General features: G+C 34.8%; 1 protein-coding gene across 2 annotated transcripts in view; it reads right to left on the minus strand.

The window, feature by feature from the left end:
• Positions 1–2317: 2317 nt before the first annotated feature.
• CDH12 (cadherin 12) overlaps positions 2318–23650 on the minus strand; it is a 692773-nt gene continuing 671440 nt past the window's right edge. Inside the window, exons 11-14 of one of the 2 annotated variants that reach the window (XM_007454262.1) lie at positions 14859–14980; positions 11164–11281; positions 6831–7082; positions 2318–3710 (exon numbers count right to left, since the gene is read on the minus strand). In XM_007454262.1, coding sequence (XP_007454324.1) covers positions 3211–3710; positions 6831–7082; positions 11164–11281; positions 14859–14980 — 992 coding nt within the window. In that variant the 3' untranslated portion in view covers positions 2318–3210. The remainder of the gene's footprint in view (positions 3711–6830; positions 7083–11163; positions 11282–14858; positions 14981–23650) is intronic. The other variant, XM_007454263.1, reaches the window with a different exon arrangement.

A 23650-nucleotide genomic window follows, 5' to 3' on the forward strand; every position in this document is an offset into this window, starting at 1 on the left:
TCCCCTAAAATTCATATTTTGAAGTCTTGACCATCAGTACCTCAGAATATGACTATATTTGGAGATACGGCCTTTAAATAGTTAATTAAGATAAAAAGAGGTCATATGAGTGGGCTCAGTATGATTGGTGTCCTTAGAAGAAGAGGAATTAGCCCAGGGGAAAGACCACGTAGAGACACGGAGAAATGACAGCCATGGACAAGCCAAGGACAGAGGCCCTTGGAAGAAACCAACTCTGCAGACATTTAATCTTAGACCTCTAGGTTCCAGAACTGCAAGGAAATAAATTTGTTTTTTTAAGCCACCCACTCTGGTGGTGCTTTGCTATGGCAGCCATAACAAACTAATGCAGTGGTATAACAAACATAAAAGATAGAGGTACTAAAAAAAGATGGGGCTTCCCTGGTGGTGCAGTGGTTGAGAGTCTGCCTGCCGATGCAGGAGACATGGGTTTGTTCCCTGGTCTGGGAAGATTCCATATGCCGCGGAGCGGCTGGGCCAGTGAGCCATGGCCGCTGAGCCTGCGCGTCCAGAGCCTGTGCTCCGTAAAGGGAGAGGCCACAACGGTGAGAGGCCTGTGTACCAAAAATAAATAAATAAATAAATAAATAAAAGATGATTAGTGTGGAGAAAGTAAGACCTTGCTTACTATCTCAGTCGTGTGGTTTGAAATGACCTGCCCCTCCCAAGTTTTCTTTGTGCCATCATTGCTTCTGATATATGAATGCATGCAGAGGCAGTCAGATTCTCAGGCAAGGTGCAACATGCAGTAATTCCTGACAAGAATCATTTTGTCAGCTGGAAGTGATTTGCATATTAACCTTCTTCAAAGGGTCTCACATCATGGCATACTCGGTCATATTGCTGGGGAAAACCTAGGTGTTGACTGAATTTTTGCTCCAGAATGGTTATGACATTGCCAGCTTTTAAAAAATCACATAAATATTTCCCAAAGCAAATTATACTGTGAATTATCACACAACATCAAGATTCTATTGCAGTTCCCAGGGATGAGACAAAGGTGAAGGTGAAGTCGTCAGAGGAGGAAAAGGAATTCAGCAGTTGTTCTTGGTAAGGATGACAAGGAGAATCTGCAATTATGAGACACAAAAAGAGCGATGGGAAATGCAGATTCAAATGGCCTAATTGCCACAACATAATTCTCAGTTATATATTTTTGAAGTAAGCATTTAATAATAAATAGGACTGAATATAGTTTGCCTATATTATTTATATTTCTACCCATTTTCCCCATGTGTGAATTTTTACTTTCACACTTTGCAATACAAATATAATTATAAATATTTCATAAACACAGCTGGATATTGATGACATCTGCAGAATGGATCTATAAATAATTTTTATTTTTCCTATATATTGTTTTAATATTTCAGTAGTCACTTGTATATTTATAATATTAAGAAAATATATTATTACCTTATAGTTAGTTACCTGTTTTGTTAAGTGTATTTCTGGATAGTGTAAAGTTCATTTAAAAGTACTGTAATGAGTGCAGCTTACCTGTCTGCTTATAAAATCTAGTATTTCTTAGAAATCTCATCAAATTAAAAAGTAAAAGTTTTTACAGAGGAGGTTTATGGTATCGTTTATATTATTGTAGAATTATTGTAGATGATAGCATAAAGAAGCCACTCTGAGCTTCTGAGCTTTGTGATATTCACAAAGTTGAAATCCATGTTAATAAAATAAATCAACTAACAGATTTTGCATTTGTGTTCACTTTAAGGGTGAGTATTTGGTTTGAATTTTCTGAAGTCCTTGATTTTTCATTTGTTTGGTACTGCTTAATAAATATTTTTAGACATGCTATAAATATTTTTAGACATGCTATAAATCCATTCTGTATTATTTGATAAATATTTTATTTCCTTTGTTCATGAAAGAATCACTAGACTCTAAGAAACTCTGAGAAGCTGTATATCAATTTCTCTTCCCCTGTTTAAATCAATGACATTTTTTTTTCCCCAAAAAAATGTTTCATAAAAACACAACTTAGAGCTTCCCTGGTGGCGCAGTGGTTGAGAGTCCGCCTGCCGATGCAGGGGACACGGATTTGTGCCCCTGTCCGGGAGGATCCCACATGCCGCGGAGCGGCTGGGCCGGTGAGCCATGGCCGCTGAGCCTGCGCGTCCGGAGGCTGTGCTCCGCAACGGGAGAGGCCACAACAGTGAGAGGCCGGCGTACCGCAAAAACAAACAAACAAACAAAACACAACTTAAATTGTATCTATGACTGAAGACTGCAATGATCTGGTGATTTGTCAAAACCAACCTTCCACCCTTCCAACACCCTGGCACAATATTAAAACAAAACTAATATTTATTTTAATGTGGAGTTTCAGCCCTGAGGTCTCTCTTTATAAAGAGGATTTTTTTTAATTTTCTTTTTAAAATTTTTATTTTTTTGGAAAACAATGAATATTTTCATGAACACCTTTAATAGGAACCAATATTAAGATCAAACATTGCTTTTAAAATTTGGGAATTACATATTGAATTTGATATTATAGCATTTATTTCACTTTTCTCAGAGGGTAGGAAAAACAAAGGTGTTTTGGCATACAGTTTAAAAAAGAAAAAAAAGAGCATTTTAATTATAAGAAGATGGAGTCCAGAAAGTATTCTTCTTTTTTCCTTAAAAGGAATGAGAAGTCTGCGTGTTGCTATTGCTCCTTGACATAAAGACAGTGTCTTTGTTTTATGTCCTCTGTGTCTGAATCCCGCAATGCCATCACAGCAGAGTGTACTCTACACGACTTTAAATGATAAGAGTCTCAATAGGCACTTTAGTGGAATTAAGAAAAATCTAACACTCTTCCACCATGATGCCACATAGCTATCTTCATTCTAGGTTGTCACGTCAGTAAATTGTATTTAATAGGCCTGAGCTTGTCTCAGTGTGTTTCTAAAATAACAAAACAAAACCAAGCAAGTACACATTTTAGGAATTACCTTGTGTTGGCAGAATAAACCAAAACTGACAACATGATAAATATAGCAACTTGCTAGAAACCAAATAATCAAAGGAATCTTGTCCTAGAAAGCCCGGTATGTTTGTGTGTGTGTGTGTGTGTGTGTGTGTGTCTGTGTCTGTGTGTGTGTGTGGTATGTGTGTAGAAGCGTGATTTCTATTTATGTTCCTTTCTCTTAAATTTCTTTTGTTGGTTGTGTTTTAGCCTTTGCTTCTCCCCTAAGTGACTTTATCAGTTTTGTAACTCTCTTCTTCACCAAACATGTCTGCCAAGACTTTAAAGTGCGGTCCCCAGTCTGTTAGATAGGTGTAGTCCTGGTCTGCTTCCATGGTCAGAGATTCTATGGAGCTAAGAGAGTCGGCTACTGATCCATTGCCTTCATAGGCGTATGTCGCCAATGAGTCGTATGGTGGGGCGGTGGGGTCCATATCATTTTCCTGTAGCCTTTGATTAATGAAATCCCTTATGTCTGCATTATCTTCCACTGGTGGTCTCTGACGAGGCAAACAGAGAGAGTCTGGTTTTATATCCCTGCGAATTTTGTTATCTTCAATCACTTTTGGGTTTCTCAGAGCACCAATGTCGAAAGCCTGGGTGTCTTCCTCCCCGCCTCCTTCATCATCATAATGGATAACATTGTCTCTGATGTCTTCTTTAGAGGTCATCAGGGTGTCCTTCTTCTTCTGCCTTCGCAGAGCTACGTACAGCACAACTATGGCTAGAACAAGACAAAAATTGCAATATGAGAATATGTCAGCCCATCTCTCCATAAAAAATAAAACTGATCAGGGCTGGCTGAGTGTTTTTAACAGTATCCTATTACTTTCAAAGTAAACATATTGTAATCTATAAGGATCATATCTATGTTGACTTTTTTTCATTGTTTAAATTCAATTTCATTCTGGAATTGTAGCTAATATGAAACCATAGCAAAATTATTCACAAAATCAAACAATTGTAGCCTTATATTTAACATGTATTGTGTTTAAATATCTCAGTGTCAGGTAAAAAGTATGCATTACAAAATTTAAAAAGAAAGAAAAGAATGTTTGTTCCAATCATACAGAGAACTGTATAGTATTGGAGTAATAAAACTCGAATATTGTTTGCCCATAGCTAACACTTAGATATTATTCATACCTATATTTCTCAGTTGTTAACATTACTGTATTTATAATGAAATAAACACAAATCATGTGACAATCACTTAAATGCAATAAACAAGAAAGAGAGAGAGAAAGAATATAGAATATAAGGGCCTTAGCTTTTCAAATTATGTCAACTAAGACCACAAATTATTTAAATTTATGTGTCCTACCATATTGAGATAGTTTCCAAACCAAATGTCTAGTATTCAGGTTACCTTCCTGAAGCAAGATAATATTTTGAAATACTTAATTTATAGACCTTCATTATTGAATATCTTTTTTCCCCATTAACTCACAGCCATCATTACATCAACAGTGTTTTTTTTTTTTTCTGGGAGTAAATAAGCACAGATTCACACCATGAAGTCAGTGCTCAACTTTGCCTGGCATAATACTCCCCTCTCCTCCATAGTGGTGGCAATAGATTGAAAGCCAAAGTGTTTGATTTACCATAACAGAGTCTGGAAGGAAGACTCTTGTCATAGAATTAGAAAGTAGGAGACTGCATGATGACAAAAGCCCATTTATTCCCTCTTCTTCCAAAATTAAGGAGGAAGACAGAGGAGATATAGGTAGAGCTTCTGTACAACGGGCCTTGCAGAGATGTTTAGCACTCTGCACTCTTTCCAGGCTTTAGGCAAATCTCAGAACTAAAAGCACTATTGTTTGTTCACCCAGAGGGTGTGTGAGAGACTGTAAACCTCACAGAGAAACCCTGCATATTTATAAAATGGCTTAAGAGTATCTATGGCTGAGAAAGAGACGAGTTAGATGTGCTTGCGGGTCAAATAGAAGTTCCTAAGCACCGCAAGATTCTCACCCTAAAAAAGACATAAAAATGGGGCTTCCCTGGTGGCGCAGTGGTTGAGAGTCCGCCTGCCGATGCAGGGGATACAGGTTCGTGCCCCGGTCTGGGAGGATCCCGCGTGCCGTGGAGCGGCTGGGCCCGTGGGCCATGGCCGTTGGGCCTGCTCGCCTGGAGCCTGTGCTCCGCGATGGGAGGGGCCACAACAGTGAGAGGCCCACATACGGCAAAAAAAAAAAAAAAAAAAAAAAAAAAACAAATAAAAATGGCTAAGAATCTGCTGGCAGATCTAAAGGAGTATGAGATTGGCTAAGGAGATCAGAGAATAGATGGATTTGTAAGCAGACCCCATGGCAAGACTAAGAGTGTCAACATTCCCAGCAATTCACAGCTAGGAGCAGGGTGGACACTTGATAAATATTTGGATGAATGAGTGGCAGATGACAGTATGTGATAATGCTAACCTAAGCAACATGAATTGTTACTCTGTAAGAGGGCCAAAGAGGAGAAAGACAAGCATCCAGAATATGCCAAATCATGCCTAGGTGGATATGGAAATCCTCTGGGACTCAGACAGCCCCTAGACAAGAGTATGAAAAAGAAACGCTTGTTTTGAAGTTAAACACCTAATTGATCTTGATCAACTTCAGTGTGAGAACATTATTTTGCATCTTCCCTTTTAAAGGGGTTTATATCATCAGTACAGACAGATGTCAGATATAATTTATAATTCTAAATTATAAAGACATAAAGAATACTTTGGTCTACACATCAAGGTTATTTGCATGGAATTAATATCTGCATCATGCAAATTGGACTAGAACTTTACCCTCCAAACCAAAATGAGCTTCTGACTCTGAGAATGTTCTTCACAAATTAGTATATAATGCCTTGTACCATGCTTTACACCCTAGTACTTTTTTAAGATTCTATTTTCTAGCCTAGAGATAAAGGTAGGTATGTACATTTGTCAGAATATTTTGGTTAAATAATAAACATGAATATATAGGCTGATCCCACAGTGCCCAACTGTACTTCTGTTGCAATTTTAATTTAAAGGAATGCTTAGAAAATTAGAAAATCTCTCTTTGCTTTTGTGAATCTGGCAGCGAATGAATAAATGAAATATAGTCAGCTGGACAGAGTTGATGGAAGAGGGAAGCCCCTAAAGTAGGTTTTCATTCTCACAGAGATGTTACAGAATATATTTACTTCAATCCTTTCCCTTTGCTGCACTTCTTGATATTTCACTGTGTTCTGTTCTGTTCTAGTGGGAATGGTTAGAGTTTTTGATGTGAGGAGATCTGAGAAAAGTGGAATAAGAATTGTGTCTGGGCAGCACTTTAGACAGAAAAAAATTTTGGAGGTGCTTTTACCTTCTACTTCTTTCCTGTTCTTTCGTCTTTCTTTCTTTCTTTATCAAACTGTTATTTGACAACTACTGTTCATCTAGTATAATTTTAAAGGTTATACAACACTTTATTAGGCAGCCATAATTACTAGGCTGTAAAAAATGAATTTAAAACGGTTGCTGCAAATGAGATATTTGTCATAGAAAAGTTCATCGCAGCAAGTGCCACAAATTGTTATTACTTGAAAATTCCCTAGGGCTTGAACATACTTTTATATTTTTGATGATGTTATTGATTTATTTCTATTGGTATACTTCCATATGGAATAAAATAGAAAATTAACACTCATAATATAATTAACTTTAATAATAATTATATAATTCAGTATAGATAGTCTTCCTTCTATCCAGATGTAGCATCTCAATGAAGAAAAAACTGATTTACATGGTAAAATGAGGAGTGAGATACACAAACAAGGGAGGGGTAGAGAGAGAGAGAGAGAGGGAGAATATGTGATTAATATTGAAACCAACCTAAGAGTATAACAATGCACAGTAGGATTGCAATCAAAGCCCCGGTGCTAAGTCCTACAGGAAGAAAAATTGCTTCCACGTTACAAGACAGGATGGTACCATCAGAGTCACATCTACAAACTCGAATAGTCATTGTGTTTGTGCTGCTCTGGACAGGATAACTGCTGTCTTCTATTACAACAGGGAGGAAATAAAACTCTTGCTGCCTGCGGCTGTATCCATTTCTTCGGGTTTCAATGCCAGCTGTGTTGTCTACAAAACATGACATTTATGATAAGATGGTTACCATGAGTATCACTTCAAATCTTCAAGTTGGTATCTGTTAAACAGTAAGAAGCTCTTCTTGAGTCAGTAAAATACATCCATGTTTTAATTCTTTCTTTCATCATTATGAAAGCTGCCAAAATGTAATCAAGTGTATTCAAAACAATCCTTAGGAAAAGAAGAAACATTAATCTTGTCTGGTGTACGAATTAAATTTTCTATTCAGAAAGAATAGAAAATTGTTTACAAGACAAGAGTATGTTGTGTTGACAGACTATTTTTTCTGACATCAAAATCTCACAGATTAAAAATACTTCAGTGGATGTTTCCTTACATGATTAGAAGAACCAAGATTACAAAGGGTGGATCAGTATAACATCTTACCTAAGAACCTGTTCTTTAAAATTGACAAATATCAATATAATATTTCAGATAAAGCTTGATTTTTGATTTTTCCCTAATCCATATCTATAATACATATATATATATGTGAATATATATATTTTTTTTCACTTTTGCAAAACAGCATAAGAAACATGGAAAGGAAAATAAAATGTGTGAAAAATATCGATTCATTAAAATTTTTAAATATCATGAATTATAATCATCACTTTAATATAATCACAAAAGTACTTCATTTTAATTTTGATATAATCAATGACACAATATTTACTTGGAATAATCCAAGGCAATAAGAATTTAAAATTTTATATTAGTACAACTAATATTTCTGTTGAAAGTGTTATTTTGCATGCACTTGTTCTTTTTTTTTTTTTTTTTTTTTTTTTCAGGGTATGCGGGCCTCTCTCTGTTGTGGCCTCTCCCGCTGCGGAGCACAGGCTCCGGACGCGCAGGCTCAGCGGCCATGGCTCACGGGCCCAGCTGCTCCGCGGCATGTGGGATCTTCCCGGACCGGGGCGCAAACCCGTGTCCCCTGCATCGGCAGGTGGACTCTCAACTGTTGCGCCACCAGGGAAGCCCCATTTTCTTTTATTTCTGTACATAAAAGTGGAATTTTTGTTTTATTCATAACACTATTTCATTTTCTGAGTCTATTGAAGTCACTCCCAGAAACATTTTGCTGTTTTTTTAGAAATGTACTAATATTTAGTCCATTGTAGCCATACATGATACCCACTTTGGAATCAGGTAAAATAATCTTAGAAAGATATAGTACTCATTAAAATACAAGTATGTCAGAAAAATGTTACTATATCAATAATATTCCATTCATTCTATTTGTAGATTCTAATTTCAACATTGAAAAATTAGGCACCTTCTCTATACCCATTTCAGTAGGAAGCACAAAACTGAGAAAACTTTATGTGATAAGTTAGAATTTGGCAGGGGAATATCAATTTTTCATCATACAGAGGATATTTTTAAATTGAGAGACAAAGTATAAACCTGCCAAATGTCTATTATAATATTCCCAGTAATAGTCAGTGGTGTCAGGCACTTGTGTTGACAGTAGAAATAGAAAACTGGGGACTAGTTGAATCAATATTGAAATCTCCAGCCATTGATGGCTGTATACTTGAGTCTGGGGAAAGGAACAGTCAAGGATTAAAGCCTGAAACCTGGGTGAAAGTAATTAATAGAAATAGGAAGTCAGAGCCTCTGGTGTATTTGCACTTAGGGAGCTAGGGGTTTGATATTCTTGAAAATGTTATGTCAAAAGGCAGTCTCCCCTTTTTTAAAGATTTATTTTCAACCCAGTATTATTATTGACATGTGACCATATAGAATTCATTATGCTGTCCATGGTGGGAAGAAAAAAAGATATTAAACCTCATTTTCACCCATAAAATGGTTTCCATCGATTGACAGATAAAGAAAATGTGCTATATATTGTATATACACACAATGGAATATTATCCAGCCATAAGAAAGAAGGAAACCCTGCCATTTGTGACTACATGGATGAACCTGGAAGGTATTATGCTAGTGAAATAGACCAGACAAAGACAAATACTGCATGGTAACACTTATATGTGGAATGTAAGAAAAAAAAAAAAAAAAGCAGAACTCATAGAAATAGGAAGTAGAAAAATGGTTGCCAGGGGCTGGGGGTGGGAGAAATAGGGAGAGGTTGGTAGAAGGGTACAAACTATCAGCTATAAGATGAATAAAGTCTGAGTATCTGACATACAGCATGGTTACTGTAATTGATAATACTGTACATTATAATTGAAATTTGCTAAAAGAATACAACTTAAATGTGCTCACAAGAAAAAAAAAGTGAAAAAAAGTGTCTATCCATTTAAACAAAAAAACTTACAATTACACTTAAAATGTATCAAGATAAAAGAGGGGATATGGTAAATGGCATAAGTGGCAAATACATGTTCAGATCATGAAAAAATACTATACTTTGAGGCAAGATGATCTGATTCATATTATTATGATTAATCATATATAGATTCTCCAGCAAAGATAAAATGGTGGAAAATAGTCAATACTTTTGTTCCTGAATGATGTGACCATCTACTTAGTTACCCAAGCCAATGATCTAGAAGTCTTATTAGTTTTCTTCTTCATCATATTTATATATGAAATCTAAGAGATCTAGAATGAAGCTCTATGTATTCTATCTCCAACCACTCACCTTTATCCTCACAGCCATTACCTTAATCCATTGGATTATCCTAATCCAAGACTCTCTCATCCATTTTCTACAATAGTATCAGAAATAGTCTTGTATCCTTCTATTGTCTTTTCCACACTGCATCCAGACTGATTTGCTAAAGTGCAAATCTGGATATGTTAAACTCTTGTGTAAACCTTTCAAAGACTTCTCAGGTCATTGGATTTAAGTTATACACTTTTTAAATGACTTATAGACAGGTTGACCGTATGGTCCAGTTTGATTTGGACAGCCTTGTTTTAGATGTGCTGCTCTAATTAAAATGACAAACACTGTCCGCTGCTATTCTCAAACATACTCCAGTTTCCATGATAAAACATGTGGTATCCCTACCTATTAGGCCTTTCATAATTGGGACCTTGTTTCATTCCCAGCCGTTCCTCACATTACATTATTTGATGGCACAAATCTTATTGAATTTCCTTCTGTGACTCTAATTTCCTTCCCCCAAGTATTTGAAGAAAACTAACTTTAACTTTCTCAAAGCATCCTTTGATTCCTATCAATCATCATCATCCTTATATCATCCATATTATCACTTGCTCATTTGTTCCATAAGCATAGAATCTAGCAAGAATTAGCTTTTTTCTACCCAATATTATGAACTCAGGAGTTTTTATTCCCGATAATATGTCTACAGAAACTTAGAAGAGATAAAATATCTAAAGTCACAGAACAAATAAAGTCAGAACAACTGATCAGTACTTAGCCTTATTATATCTAATCCAGTGTCCTTTATATTTTTGTAGATTGTAGTAGCAGCAGACGTGATAATATTAGTATTAGTGATAGTGATGGTAATAGCAGTGGTGGCAGAAATGTAAGTGTAGTTATGATGGCAGAGGTGGTAGCTAAAATTACCTTAAAGGTAACAGGTTTTAGGCATTGTGTTAAAGGATTTGCATACATTATTTTATTTAATAAATGAAACATGAGGTTAATTTATTTTAACTATGAGGTTGAAATTCTTTAGTATAATCTAATCTATCGATAATCTGCCATTAAGTAGTAATGCAGTGGGAGTGAAAACCTATATCATTCTCATTACAAAGCCTGTATTCTTGACCTGTGCCATACCATGTGTTATTCAAATAAAACAGTTACTTGTATGTACAAACAGTGCATGTAGAACAAATGATATATTTAAAACATAAAAAATATTCAATTTCCCAGATAGCCTATTGTTTGTTTGACTCATTAAGGGAATGTCCACATTATAAATGGAAGTAATTTGCCTCATTAGATATAGTCTATATAGGTTAACATTTAGCTTACTGCTAGCCATAAAATTTTGTATTTCTTATATATGCATTTCTATATTTTATGAGCTTGAGTGGTTTTAGGAAGAGCATGGATTTCTACCTTTGTGTCCTTTTACAAAGTTGCATGATAAAAGGTAAATTTTTATGTGGTTAAACTTACTTCTGAAGTCACGAACTGTAAAATTTGGTCTGATGGCAGCTTCAGGTGATAATTTAAAGGAGAATTGCTGCCCAGCAGGTGAAAGATCTCGGTCTGCAGCGCTGACTATCTGAATTATCTGAAACAAAGTTGAGATGAGACTTGAAATCAGTCATCAGTTTCAAAGGGAACTCTACACACCAGGGTAATAAGTTTATTTAATGAAACATGCAAGTAAACAGAAATGACATTTTTCGAATTCATACCAGTAGGCCAATTATTTACAAATATTTTTTTATAAACAAGTAGCTAAATATTTACAGTTTAATAATAGCAGGTACAAGTATAGCATATGGGCTAATTCCAAATCGATATCTACATAACTAAAAAGGTTAATGCCATTGAAAATTCTCACTAATAAGCAAAATAAAATTAAAATGTACTTGCTTGCATTTTAAATTACATGAAATAAATGCTTTCTAACCTGATTATTTAAAAGTCCTTGCAAAGCAAAATTTTAGTATCATTATGTTTGTGAGAATGAGTTTTATTTTCATAACTAAGTAAAATGATGAGAAAGAGATACACAGGATGTAGATCTGTTTTTGTTGTTATGTTTCTTTTCCCCCAGTGGATAAGATACAAATTGTGTTTTCATAGAATTTTTTTTCTTAAGAAGTATGACTAAATTGTTTCAAAATTTTTCCTAAATTGTTCCCATAAGTGTGTAATCTAAGTAGTTAAAATTCTGATACTTCAGTGAGATGCCCTTAAGAATTTGGAGGTTAACTTCCAAGGGCCAAACTAGGAAACTGATAATTCACTATATATGTAAGCAAATCAGAATGGCTTTAAGGTATTTATTTATTAACATATCCAATGGTTTTGCATCAAGAAGAATTTCAGGAAGTGTGTGCCAAAGAGGATAAAAGCAGTGTGCTGCTCAGGTGACCACACTCTTAGACTAAGTTTGAACTTGCCAGAGGAAGACGTTAGATTTCAAGTATGACATTCTGCTCCCAACGGGCAAAGCCTGCATCCTGTGCTCTTAGATTGATGACATTAAACATGTCAGTTATTTACCCCTTTTTGTTTTTATTCCATGGTTGAAACCCAGTCTTATGACTATGATCTACCTTCCCATATAGCTATGTGTGCTCATAGGCACACACAGAAACACACAGGAACACACAAATGTATACACTGGGGCTTCGAGTGTCTAGTGCAGTACTAGTAGTTTGTATTTTGACAATGGGTCCTCTAATGAGAAATTCAGTTCCCAATTTTAGTGTAAATCAGTCACACAGGATCTATTTAGTCTTTAGAATTGTCATGGATTCAACACCAAAGGCTAAATATGGCAATTTAGTCAAATAATTACCATACAGACCCTGTAAAACTTCAACTTTCCTTCACATGTGCTCGGATTACTATATCTCACCCTTAACATTTCTTTAAATTATTTGGGAATGAATTTGTGAAGTTCTGTTTTGTTTTGCCTTTGCTATCAACTAGCACAATTATTTACTAAATTAACAACAAAACTTATCAAGAACATAACTTTACAATGAAGAGACATCCTTTAAAACAGCATATGGAGATGAAATTTTTGGTATAAACTGGCACTTATCTGTAATTGACACTTGAGAGTTATTGCCCTAAGTAAAACAACTCCCATACATCATTGGTTCATCATATAAATCATTATTGATTTATATAGCATCATCTTTCTTTTCTCTTACTTCTTTTGAAGATAGATAGACACACAGATAGATAGATAGATAAATAAGGCATACGTACATATATACATGCATGCATATTCAATTATAGTCCAGAAGAGATAGATAGTTCCTATGCATAGTTTCTAGACAAGGGTCAGGATGGCTGGGGTCAAAAGCAGAAAATGCTCATATACTACATTTCAGACATTTCAGGGTTGTTTTGTATGTAAATAGGATGCAGAATGCCCAAAAAAAGAGCTTCCGATGTCCCCACAGATTCCTTACCACTTTGTCTAAATATAAGAAAATCAAGTTTTCTCTGATAACTTCTACTATTCCCAACTTTTTAAACTCTTTAATTTACTGGAGAAACATAGAAGTATTAAATAGAGTTCTATTTCCAAAAGGCTTTCACATAGTGCATTACAAAATTCTGATTACTGTGAAATCATTAATGTTCCTAAATTACCTAAAAATAAAGGATTGGATTTTTGGTGTGGCAGTAGAAGGCTCTGAAAAGTGGAGAATAGCTAAGTTGTAGAATTTTGGTAAACCTCTTATAACTCTGCAAATAACCACTTCAGGTTATTTATTTATGTAAACATTTATGCAGCATCTACTATTTCAGACAATACATCCGGCACTAGGTTCACCCCATGTAAATTTTGAATGCATTTAAAGTGATAAAGCATTAAAACTTTAAAATAATGTATTTCTGTGTCTATTCAAAATTAGTCACCCAAATTTATCACTTGGTAAAATATGACTAAGTCATACTGTAATAAAGTTAATACTTTCCCCAAATTATCAAAAGCAGTAATAGAGCAGCACAGTCCACTAGAAGTTTCTATACTGATGGAAATACTCTACATCTATACTGATAAAGACGGTAGCCACTCATCTCATACAGCTACTGAGCACTTGAAATGGGGCATGTGTGAATGAGAACATTTACTTTAACTTTTATTTAATATTAATTTAATACCTATAATGTTAGTGAATATCACAGGATTAGAACTATGGGACAAATATTCCAAGAAACAGTAGAAAACATTCAAATTGAAACAAATACTAGATATTATAAAAGGAAATTTTTCAATAAAGATACCATTTTAAATATTGAGATATTTCTTCAAGTAAGAATTAAAACTTCAAATTTACTTAAACAAGTAGTTATGCTATTTAAAGGTAATTGAAATAGACAGCAAAGCAAAGCATACTGATGCATTTTTCTTTTGGAACCTAGATATACAATATTGGATTAATTATATTCTTGTTTCATATCACACTCTTACCATTTGCTCATGCCTGGTTCCTATTATATTATATTATGTTATATTACATTATATTATATCATATCATATTATATATTCACCCATTCATTTATAATAGTGTAGAAAAAAGCTAGCTACCCACCATGATCCACATAAACTCTAGGATTTTGATGATAACGTTTATCAACTATATGATCCTTCATCATATCCTCTCCCCACTAGAACCTCCCTCCAGAGCAATACTTAATAAGAAAATGTAATTCAGATATTTTGAATAACCCAGATGCTCTACTCAAGGCCACCAGAGAAAGCTTTCCATTTTTCAAGGGCTTAAGAATTTTTATGAACCCTTCATAAAAGCATGTGAGCAAAGCAAGAAATACTATAGAAGAATGTAGTCTAAAGTTGCTTGCTTCCTGGATTTCTAGTCACAAGGTCTTTAAAAATTCCACAGTATACAAATGGAAAACAGCAGAATCTGAAATCCTAGAACTTTTAGTTATACAAAGAATATTCACTAGGCCATCATCATTTTATCCCCTGTGGTATTAACTCCACATCCAAAATATACCATTAATTCAAAAGAATTTACTATCTTTTATGGTTTCTTTTAAGAAGACATAAGATCCATGTGTGTATATTCATGCAAGGTCATATAACCTAAAACACATGCATATAGTGGGTGTTTATACACTCTTAATTAACCATATTGATAAGATACCTGTCCTGGTTTGGCATTTTCACACACAGCTGTCTCATATGGCACAGATATTTCTGGAGGAAATTCATTGACATCTAGGACATTAATTAATATGTTGACTCTGCTAGTTAATAATGGGTTACCTGTTAAAAACATAAAAGCAGAAAAGATGATTAGAAAATCTGATCAGGTATTGCTCTTATAGTAAACAGCAATAACATTTTTAAAAATCAGCATTCATATGGAATCCAAATGACCTTTTCTTTATGGAAAGCTGAGACACTGTGCCAAATACAAATGATGAAAAGATGGATTTACATGCAGACAATGCTATATTTAAAACAGATAACCAACAAGGACCTACTGTATAGCACAGGGACCTCTGCTCAATATTCTGTCATAATCTAAATGGGAAAAAAATTTGAAAAAGAATAGATACATGTATATGTATAACTGACTCACTTTGTTGTACACCTGAAACTAACACAACATTGTTAATCAAATATACTCCAGTAAAAAATATTTTTTTAATTATAAAAAAAAGATGAATACTGGCGCTATCAATGTCACTCTGTCAGAGCACCAGCTGTGCACTATACCAGTATTTATCCCTGAAAATCAACACCAAAGTTAAGGTCAAACATTTAGCTGGTATTTCATCACAAGTGTAGCCGTCATACCAGGGTTAGTTCACAGGGTCAATCTTCACTAATAGTGATATTTTGCACTGGATAAAACATATGTTTTTCCATGTTGTGTCTATAATTTTATTGGGTAGTATCATCTACATATTTAAATAACACTCTCAAAATGATTCCTCCAAAAAAGGATGATAAACTCCAAGAATGAAGGAGAGATTGCTTTGCATAGATGAAAATTAAAATAAATTTAAGGAAGTAGAAGTAAGAGATAGATTGTGGAAAACTAAGATGCACCCTGAAATTACTTGCTGGTGATAAGAAAGGAAAGAATAAACAGCCTTTCCTTCTTGAAGTATCAAAAAAATTTGTTTGAAAAATTATCTCTGCCAAAATTCCGTCACAATTTTTAGCCCCAGCCAGTGATATATTACCGGCCTCTCTGTCATTTGCTGGAGAAGACCAGAAATAATTAAGCTAATAAGGCATAACATAATGCACATCTTTCAACTTATTTATTTTACCTAATGAAGTTATACAGATGGATAAAGTGCCCCAAATTGTCAAAGGATCTTGTCCAAAGTCACACATCTAGAGGGATGGGGAGTTAATATTCGAACCCAGGACTATGGAAATCCAAATATTATGTTCATTCCACCAGACCTTTTTAAATGATTGGTTATTGTGTTAGATTCTTCATCTGCAGTGCCACTGAAGATTCATAATGTTAGGATTCTTATAGATCTCTATCTGGATGCTTTTAAAGAATGAATACAAATCTCACCACATGACTGTTTCCGACAAGCATACAATATTCTGCTGTGCTAAAATTTATCTAAAAAAATAAAACGCACCGTCAGCCGTAGCTTAAGAAATGTTCACATATTCATATACGACACAGTGAAATCCAACATTGTGTACCAGTACAGGCACAGATAACATAAAGGGAAGAGAAATGGTATATTTTGTAATATGGGTTGTGTTTATAGAAGGTGTATTGGTAATCTTGGAGAAGGATGCAAAAAATATCTATTTATTCAAAAATTAATATTGGTTACATGGCACTATCTTATCTGGTAGAAAAGGTTTGGTTCAGTTTTCACAAGTTATTTAATCTTTCTTCAACTCGTGGTATTAATAGGTGCTAATTCATAAGTTTTTTAGTTTGTTGTATTAAATGAGTGTTCTACAGAATGTTAGATTAGTTTTGGTAAATTATCATTACTCTTATCACCAACTGTAATTTGTGGAGATGGTCTAGCTCATCTTCTGTTATTGATATTAAGTACTCATATATCATAAAATACAGATAAAATCAATAATTTGGTTAAATTTGGTTCATTTTCCTAAACAAACTATAAATTATCAAAAACTACAGCAAAATCAATGCCTAATACTTCATAATACTTATAATGTACCCGTATTCTAAGACACATTTCACAGGTAAGCTCATTTAGGTTTCACAGGCAGCTCTAATATAGAGACCATTATTATCCCTTATTGTATACAGAACTCTGAAGAACGGAGGGGAAATGTAACTCTTCCAAAAATTCCAAGTTAAAAGTGGTAAGATATGTTTTGAATCCAAGTGTTCTAGTTTCAAGTCCCTGCTCTTAAACTCTATTATATATTAACCTATTCAACTTCTGTACAATGTACAAATCAGCGTCTACTTCCTATTTCACTTGGTGCATAATTTACAAGTCCCAAGGACATATGAAGAAGAAAGTGTTATTTTTTTTTCCCCCTCAGGATTATAGTTTTATTTTAAGTTAGTGTGAGGATGGGACAAGACTTCTCTCAAAATTATGTTTATAGTATAGATTTAATTTTATAATGTATAAATATGTTATTAATTCAAGCTTATTTTTACCCATGAAAAATTCCCTTTTAGTAGTTTTAAATATCTATCCTCCTGCAATATAGATTTGAACATCTGTCCCAATGAGTACTATGTCTCAGAATATGATCAGTATTGTAGCATCTTATTATTAAAAGTGTTTCTCAAAGGTGTGCTTTTGGTATTTTAGCTAAGACAAATATTTTGTTGTGTGAGACTTTCCTGTGCACTATAGGATTTGTAGAAATACTGAATTTTAAGTGTCCCTAGTCGTCACTGTGGAAATTACAAAATAAATGCCCAAACAAGAATAGAGGAAAAACTATAATAACAACAAAGACAAGTTATTCATACTGGTGAAAATGAGTGATGGGTTTATGGGTTTCATTATATAATTCTCTCTTCTACTGCATATTTATAAAACTTTTTATAGTTAAATGCTTAAAAATATCACCTTATATTTGTAAATCTGTCTGGGTACATAGTAACATTTCTGTTTGAGAACTACTATACTCAAGTAAGAATTGATCTTTTCACAAAGTAATATATTTATTAGAGTAATATATATATATATGTTTTCATTTATAATTCATTAAATGATGTGAAAAAGTAATGACTTATTTCCTTTCTGACTCATCTAATCTTTGAAAGAGCAATGATGAAATTTGTTTAAACTTGATTTGGCATGAGCATTATTATCTGAATCTTTGCCAAATTAGAAACTAGTTATCATTGAATACTTAGAAAGTAAATTCAATTATGAACTTTGTAAATATTAAATAACCAAAGTCTTACACAACTAATTGCTGTGTTCTTAGTAGTCAAGCCATTTAAACTCCAATTATCACTGACCCATGTTGCTTATATTGAATAACTAGCTTATTAATAATTTTGGGCTCAGATAAGTAATCGATAACTAATTGTATTTTTGTCCCTCATGGCTTCAAGAATGTTTTGTTAGATCTTCTTTCTTTATCCTTGGTGATATCTCAATCAGATCCCATAACTTTTTGAGTCAATTTGAGTTAGAACTGCCTTAGTAGCAGTATTTTAAAGTATGGCTTAAACTAAGAAAATAAAAAAATTAAGGCCAAATTATGAAAATCAATAATAAAGGAGCAGCAAAATACCATAAGCGAAATACATATTATAAAATAATTTTATAAATTTATGTCAAAAATTTAGTAAACATAGATGAACTGGACAAATTCCTAGGAAGACATAAATTGTCATACTGACCCCAAAATTAAAGAGAAAATCTTAATAGACCTAAAACAAGTGGAAAAAATTAAGCTGTAATTAAAAATCTCCCCACCAAGAAAAAGTCATGCCTTCATGGCTTCGCTGAGAAAGTCTATCAACTACTTATAGACCACATAATATCAATTCTTTGCAAACCCTTTCAGAAAATAGAGGAGAAAACACCAGCTTATTCGTTGTTTCTTAATACAAAAAGTCAATTTAAAACATCAGAAAAAAACCAAAGCATGGGGCTTCCCTGGTGGCGCAGTGGTTGAGAATCTACCTGCTAATGCAGGAGACACGGGTTCGAGCCCTGGTCTGGGAAGATCCCACATGCTACGGAGCAACTAGGCCCGTGAGCCACAGCTACTGAGCCTGTGCGTCTGGAGCCTGTGCTCCGCAGCAAGAGAGGCCGCGATAGCGAGAGGCCCGCTCACCGTGATGAAGAGTGGCTCCCGCTTGCCACAGCTAGAGAAAGCCGTCGCACAGAAATGAAGACCCAACACAGCAAAAAATAATTAATTAATTAATAATTAAAAAAACAAAAAACAAAAACCAAAGCTTGGACTAATATCACTCATGAACATAGGTACAAAAATTCCTTAACAAAATATTAGCAAGTTGATGCCAGAAGCTTATTAGAAAACTAATGTATAATGACCAAATAGCACTTATCCTATGGATGAAAGGTTAGTTTAACATCTAATAATATTCTATGTGATATATCATATTAACAGAAGAAAGAACAAAAAAATCACATAGTCATCTCAATAGACTCAGCATTAGCATTTGAAAAAATTTATCCATTCATGATTTTATAAAAAATTCTCAAAAAGTAATGAATAGAAGGCAACATCTTCAACCTGACATAGTCCATCTATAAGAAAACCATAGCCAGTATCATACTCAGTGGTGAAAGACTAAATATTTTCTCTTTAATATTGTGCACATGGCAAGAATGTCTGCTCTGACCACATATTGACCATTGCACTTAAGGGTTTATCCAGTGCAAACAAATAAGAATAAAAATTTTTAAAGTATTCAGATTGAAAAGAAAAAATATTTTTTATCAAAAAATGACAAGACCCTGTATGGAGGAAACCCTAAAGAATCCACAAAACACTTATAGATCAAATCAAGTATATTAAGGCTGTGGGATAAGACAGCAATATAAAAAATGGCCTTTTTATACCTAATATACTAGCAAAGAAGAAACTGACATAGAACTGAGAAAAATTCAATTCACAATAGAATCAAAGATAATAAAATATTTAGGAATAAATTTAGCAAAATAAAGGTAGGACTTATAAACTGAAATTCACAAATCATAGCTGAGAGAAATAAAATGGATTTGCTGATGGAAAGGATCACTTGCAGAAATACAGAGTTGTAGAGTCATTTTGGAAAATACATTGGAATTTTCTTTAAACCTTAAACGTGAACTTATAAGCCAACAACTCCACTCCTAGGTCTCTCCCCAAGAGAATGAAATGAATGTCCACAAAAAGCCTGTATATGTGCATGGAAATATTATGCGTATAGTCCCAAACTGGGAACAATTCAAATGTCTATCTTTTGGTGAATAGATAAACTGTGGCATATCCATACAGTAAAATTCTTCAACAATAAAAAGGAACAAAACAGTGATATGTGCTACCACAACATGACTGAACCTCAATTATATTATGCTTCATTGATAAGAAAAGAAGACTGGCATCACTCCTTACTTGGAGTTTAATTAGCTGCAGAAAGTAAAATGTTTCAGTGCCTTTGGGTTTCTGAAGTACAAGAGCTTTCTGAAGATTCCAGCCCCCACCTATCAAGTCTTCCAGACTTCCTGGGGCAGATATTAAGATGAATTCTTTTAGAATTCCTGACCCAGGGCTTCCCTGGTGGCGCAGTAGTTAAGAATCTGCCTGCCAACGCAGGGGACATGGGTTCGATACTTGGTCTGGGAAGATCCCACATGCTGCGGAGCAACTAAGCCCATGCACCACAACTACTGAGCCTTTACGAGCCACAACTACTGAGCCCGTGTGCCACAACTACTGAAGCCCGCATGCCCTAGAACCCATGCTCCTCAACAAGAGAAGTCACTACAATGAGAAGCCTGTGCACCGTAAAGGAGGGTAGCCCCCGCTCGCCACAACTAGAGAAAGCCTGCGTGCAGCAACAAAGACCCAACGCAGACAGAAATAAATAAAAATAAAATAAATAAATTTATTTAAAAAAAAAAAAGAATTCCTGACCCAGAGAAACTCCATTGTAATTTGTTATGCAGCAATGGATAACTAATCCTTATTAATAAGAAATATTAAAATATTTATTAAAAGGAAAGAAGGGTTCTAACTATGGGGCTGCAGCTGCAATGGGCTCTGCAGGGCACATCGGCCTTTGTGCCGGGAACAGCATTCATTTCCTGGGGCCATGCAGGAACTTTGCCCCAGGGGTCTGCTGCTGGGGGTGGAGCTCCCACTTGGTTCCAGGTCTGCACTTCCAGCAAGGCTTCTACTTCCAAGGAGACTGAGGCAGCTATCAGCTCCCACAGTCCCCAGGCCTCCTGGAATGGCATCACCACCCTTTGGAACCACATGTCACCCTGTCCTGACTCGCAAGGCCTCTGAGCCCACCTATCTGCCCTCTGTGGCTGTGGGTTGGGAATGGGCTGGGATCTTCTGGGACACGGAGCCTGGCCTGGGGGACTGACTAACAAGTTCCAGGAGGTTGCTGGCAGTTTCTGGAAGTCCCTTTCCCTGTCATCGGCAGATGGAGATCACAGCTACTCCCAGGAGTCTCAGCCCAAGTCAGCCCCTGCCTGGGAGCTCCTGGCCCCACTTCAAAACCTGGACCTTGGACAGCCAGGGCATTGCCGGTGGCATCTGCATGGACAAGGTGTGGTCAAGCCAGAGGCCGCGTGGGTCTTCAATATCCTGCTCCCCTGCACACAGGCCCACTACCTGGGGTGCTGGTGCCTTAGCAGAAGGGCTGACAGGTCTTCCCTCTGGACTTCATTAAGCCTGTTCCAGCATCCAGTCCATTCCAGCTACATCATACCCCACATATTCCGGGTGAGCACAGAGGCTGAGAAGAAGCAACTTACCAGGAACTCCAAGGCCCAAATCAGCAGGATGGGATGCCTATAAAGCTACTCACAATTTATTCATTAACTGTGTACATATCTATGTGTTCCAGAGAGTATAATAAACCATAGACATCAATGAGGTATTAGATCAAGTCCCTGATACTAAGAAGTTCACACCTGAGAGGATCCCTATACAAATAGATGAAATACAATATAGTCCATGAGGTCAATAAAATAACATTCTCAATGTAAAAATATTTCCTATTTTTGAATTCCAATTTTGATATGTGATGTTAAAATTTTCTGTACATATCTAAAATATAATTTTTATCCAAATTTCAACCATTAGGTGAAAAGCTCATCAAGTGGTTTTAATTTCTGGAGAAAAATCAGATACTAATTAAGGAAAAAAGAAAGCCTGACATTGTTTTGTATGTGATTTTGATAGAGCAATTTTACTGGTTTAATCTACTCCTAAATAGTTTGATTATGGTAGTGTACCCATAAGCAGTTGAAAGTTTAAAATAAAATATAAACTATAACAACCAACTTGGACTCTATTATATTGACACACCTTGACTAATTTTACTATTAACTTATTAAAAAATGAAGCATAAGGAGGTGAATATGTGTCCCTGTGAAATTGTGTTTTGGAGCGTGAGTCCTGGGCTCCTGTCTTAGCTTGGTCATCATTTGCTGTGTGACAAATGGAAATAAATCTTAGCCTCTATTTCTTCACTCTTACAATGTGGACAGTAATAAATTGAGTGAATGTATATAAAGCTACTATAATGGTTTGGTTTACTAATTTATAATATTATCACTTACAATTATTATAGAAACATTAGGTACTTTCTTCTCATTTGGTCTGAGAACAAAATTTCATGGCTAACTATTTGGCACACAGGCAGAAAAAACCCTTTAAAAAATTCTACCAAAAAACCTATTTATTTTTGTTTAAATCCTTCATTACTTAATGACCACAGTTTGGTCAATATAAACATTTTGCAACTTTCCCTTGGAGGCTATATGACAGTGCACTTAAGTCTGAAGTCCCTGGAATTCAGCATAATTTGCATAGTTATAACTAACTAAAATAATTTTGGGGGTCAGTTTCTATTCATAAACTGTCCTTAGGAACAGACTTCAGTCTTAGTTTTAACCTACAACCATTAATACTTTGCATGTAAATAATGTTCTATACAATTTATAAAAAATTAGATGAAGTTATGTTGAGCCTAAATTATAGACAATAATCTCAGTTTGATTTTCTGTATATATGAAGATGATACTACTTACATTATGTTGAAGTAAAAAAAGCTAAAGCAAAGTAGCTCTAATGCTAAATAACATTATAAGTTACCCAACAATTTGATCCTAACTCATAATGGTATACTTACACATAACATTTTCCCCAAATATAGCATGTAGTAAGTCTATCACTGATTTTTGAACTCTTCCACAATAGAAATGATCTATTGCCATCTGGATAATTAACTTGACCAAGAAAAGAAGAATTGTCTTTGGTATCATCCATTTATTTTATAATTATATAAAAATTATAAGGCTTTAATGTAGTTATCTTTGTCTAATGATATGTGTTATAATAACACCAAAACAAACAAAACAATTAGAAACATTTGCCCGTTGGAAGTTTCTGATAATTTGAATGAAGTGATTTTGGGGGGCTTGCATTTTTTTAATTCTCAAGACTAGTATAAAAACAGCAAAGAAATAATGCATAAAAGAATTATTAGTAGTCTAATAAAACTATTTGGACCTTGGACTATAGCAACACTGATTAATGACTGTTTTTTAATTAATTGGAAGTTGTTCAATCATTGTACCATTTCATTTCATCTGAGAGTTTTTATAAAAGGGTCAGGACCAAAACATATGCTAGTTCAATATGCAGTAAGGTACACTTAAACAATTATGTTCCACTTGGCAGGGCAAGTGTGGGCTATTTATTTCTCAGTCATTCACCATAATGAGAGTTTCCTGCTGAGGC

Source organism: Lipotes vexillifer, unplaced genomic scaffold, assembly GCF_000442215.2.
Source record: "Lipotes vexillifer unplaced genomic scaffold, Lipotes_vexillifer_v1.1 scaffold271, whole genome shotgun sequence".
Taxonomy (NCBI): Eukaryota; Metazoa; Chordata; class Mammalia; order Artiodactyla; family Lipotidae; genus Lipotes; species Lipotes vexillifer.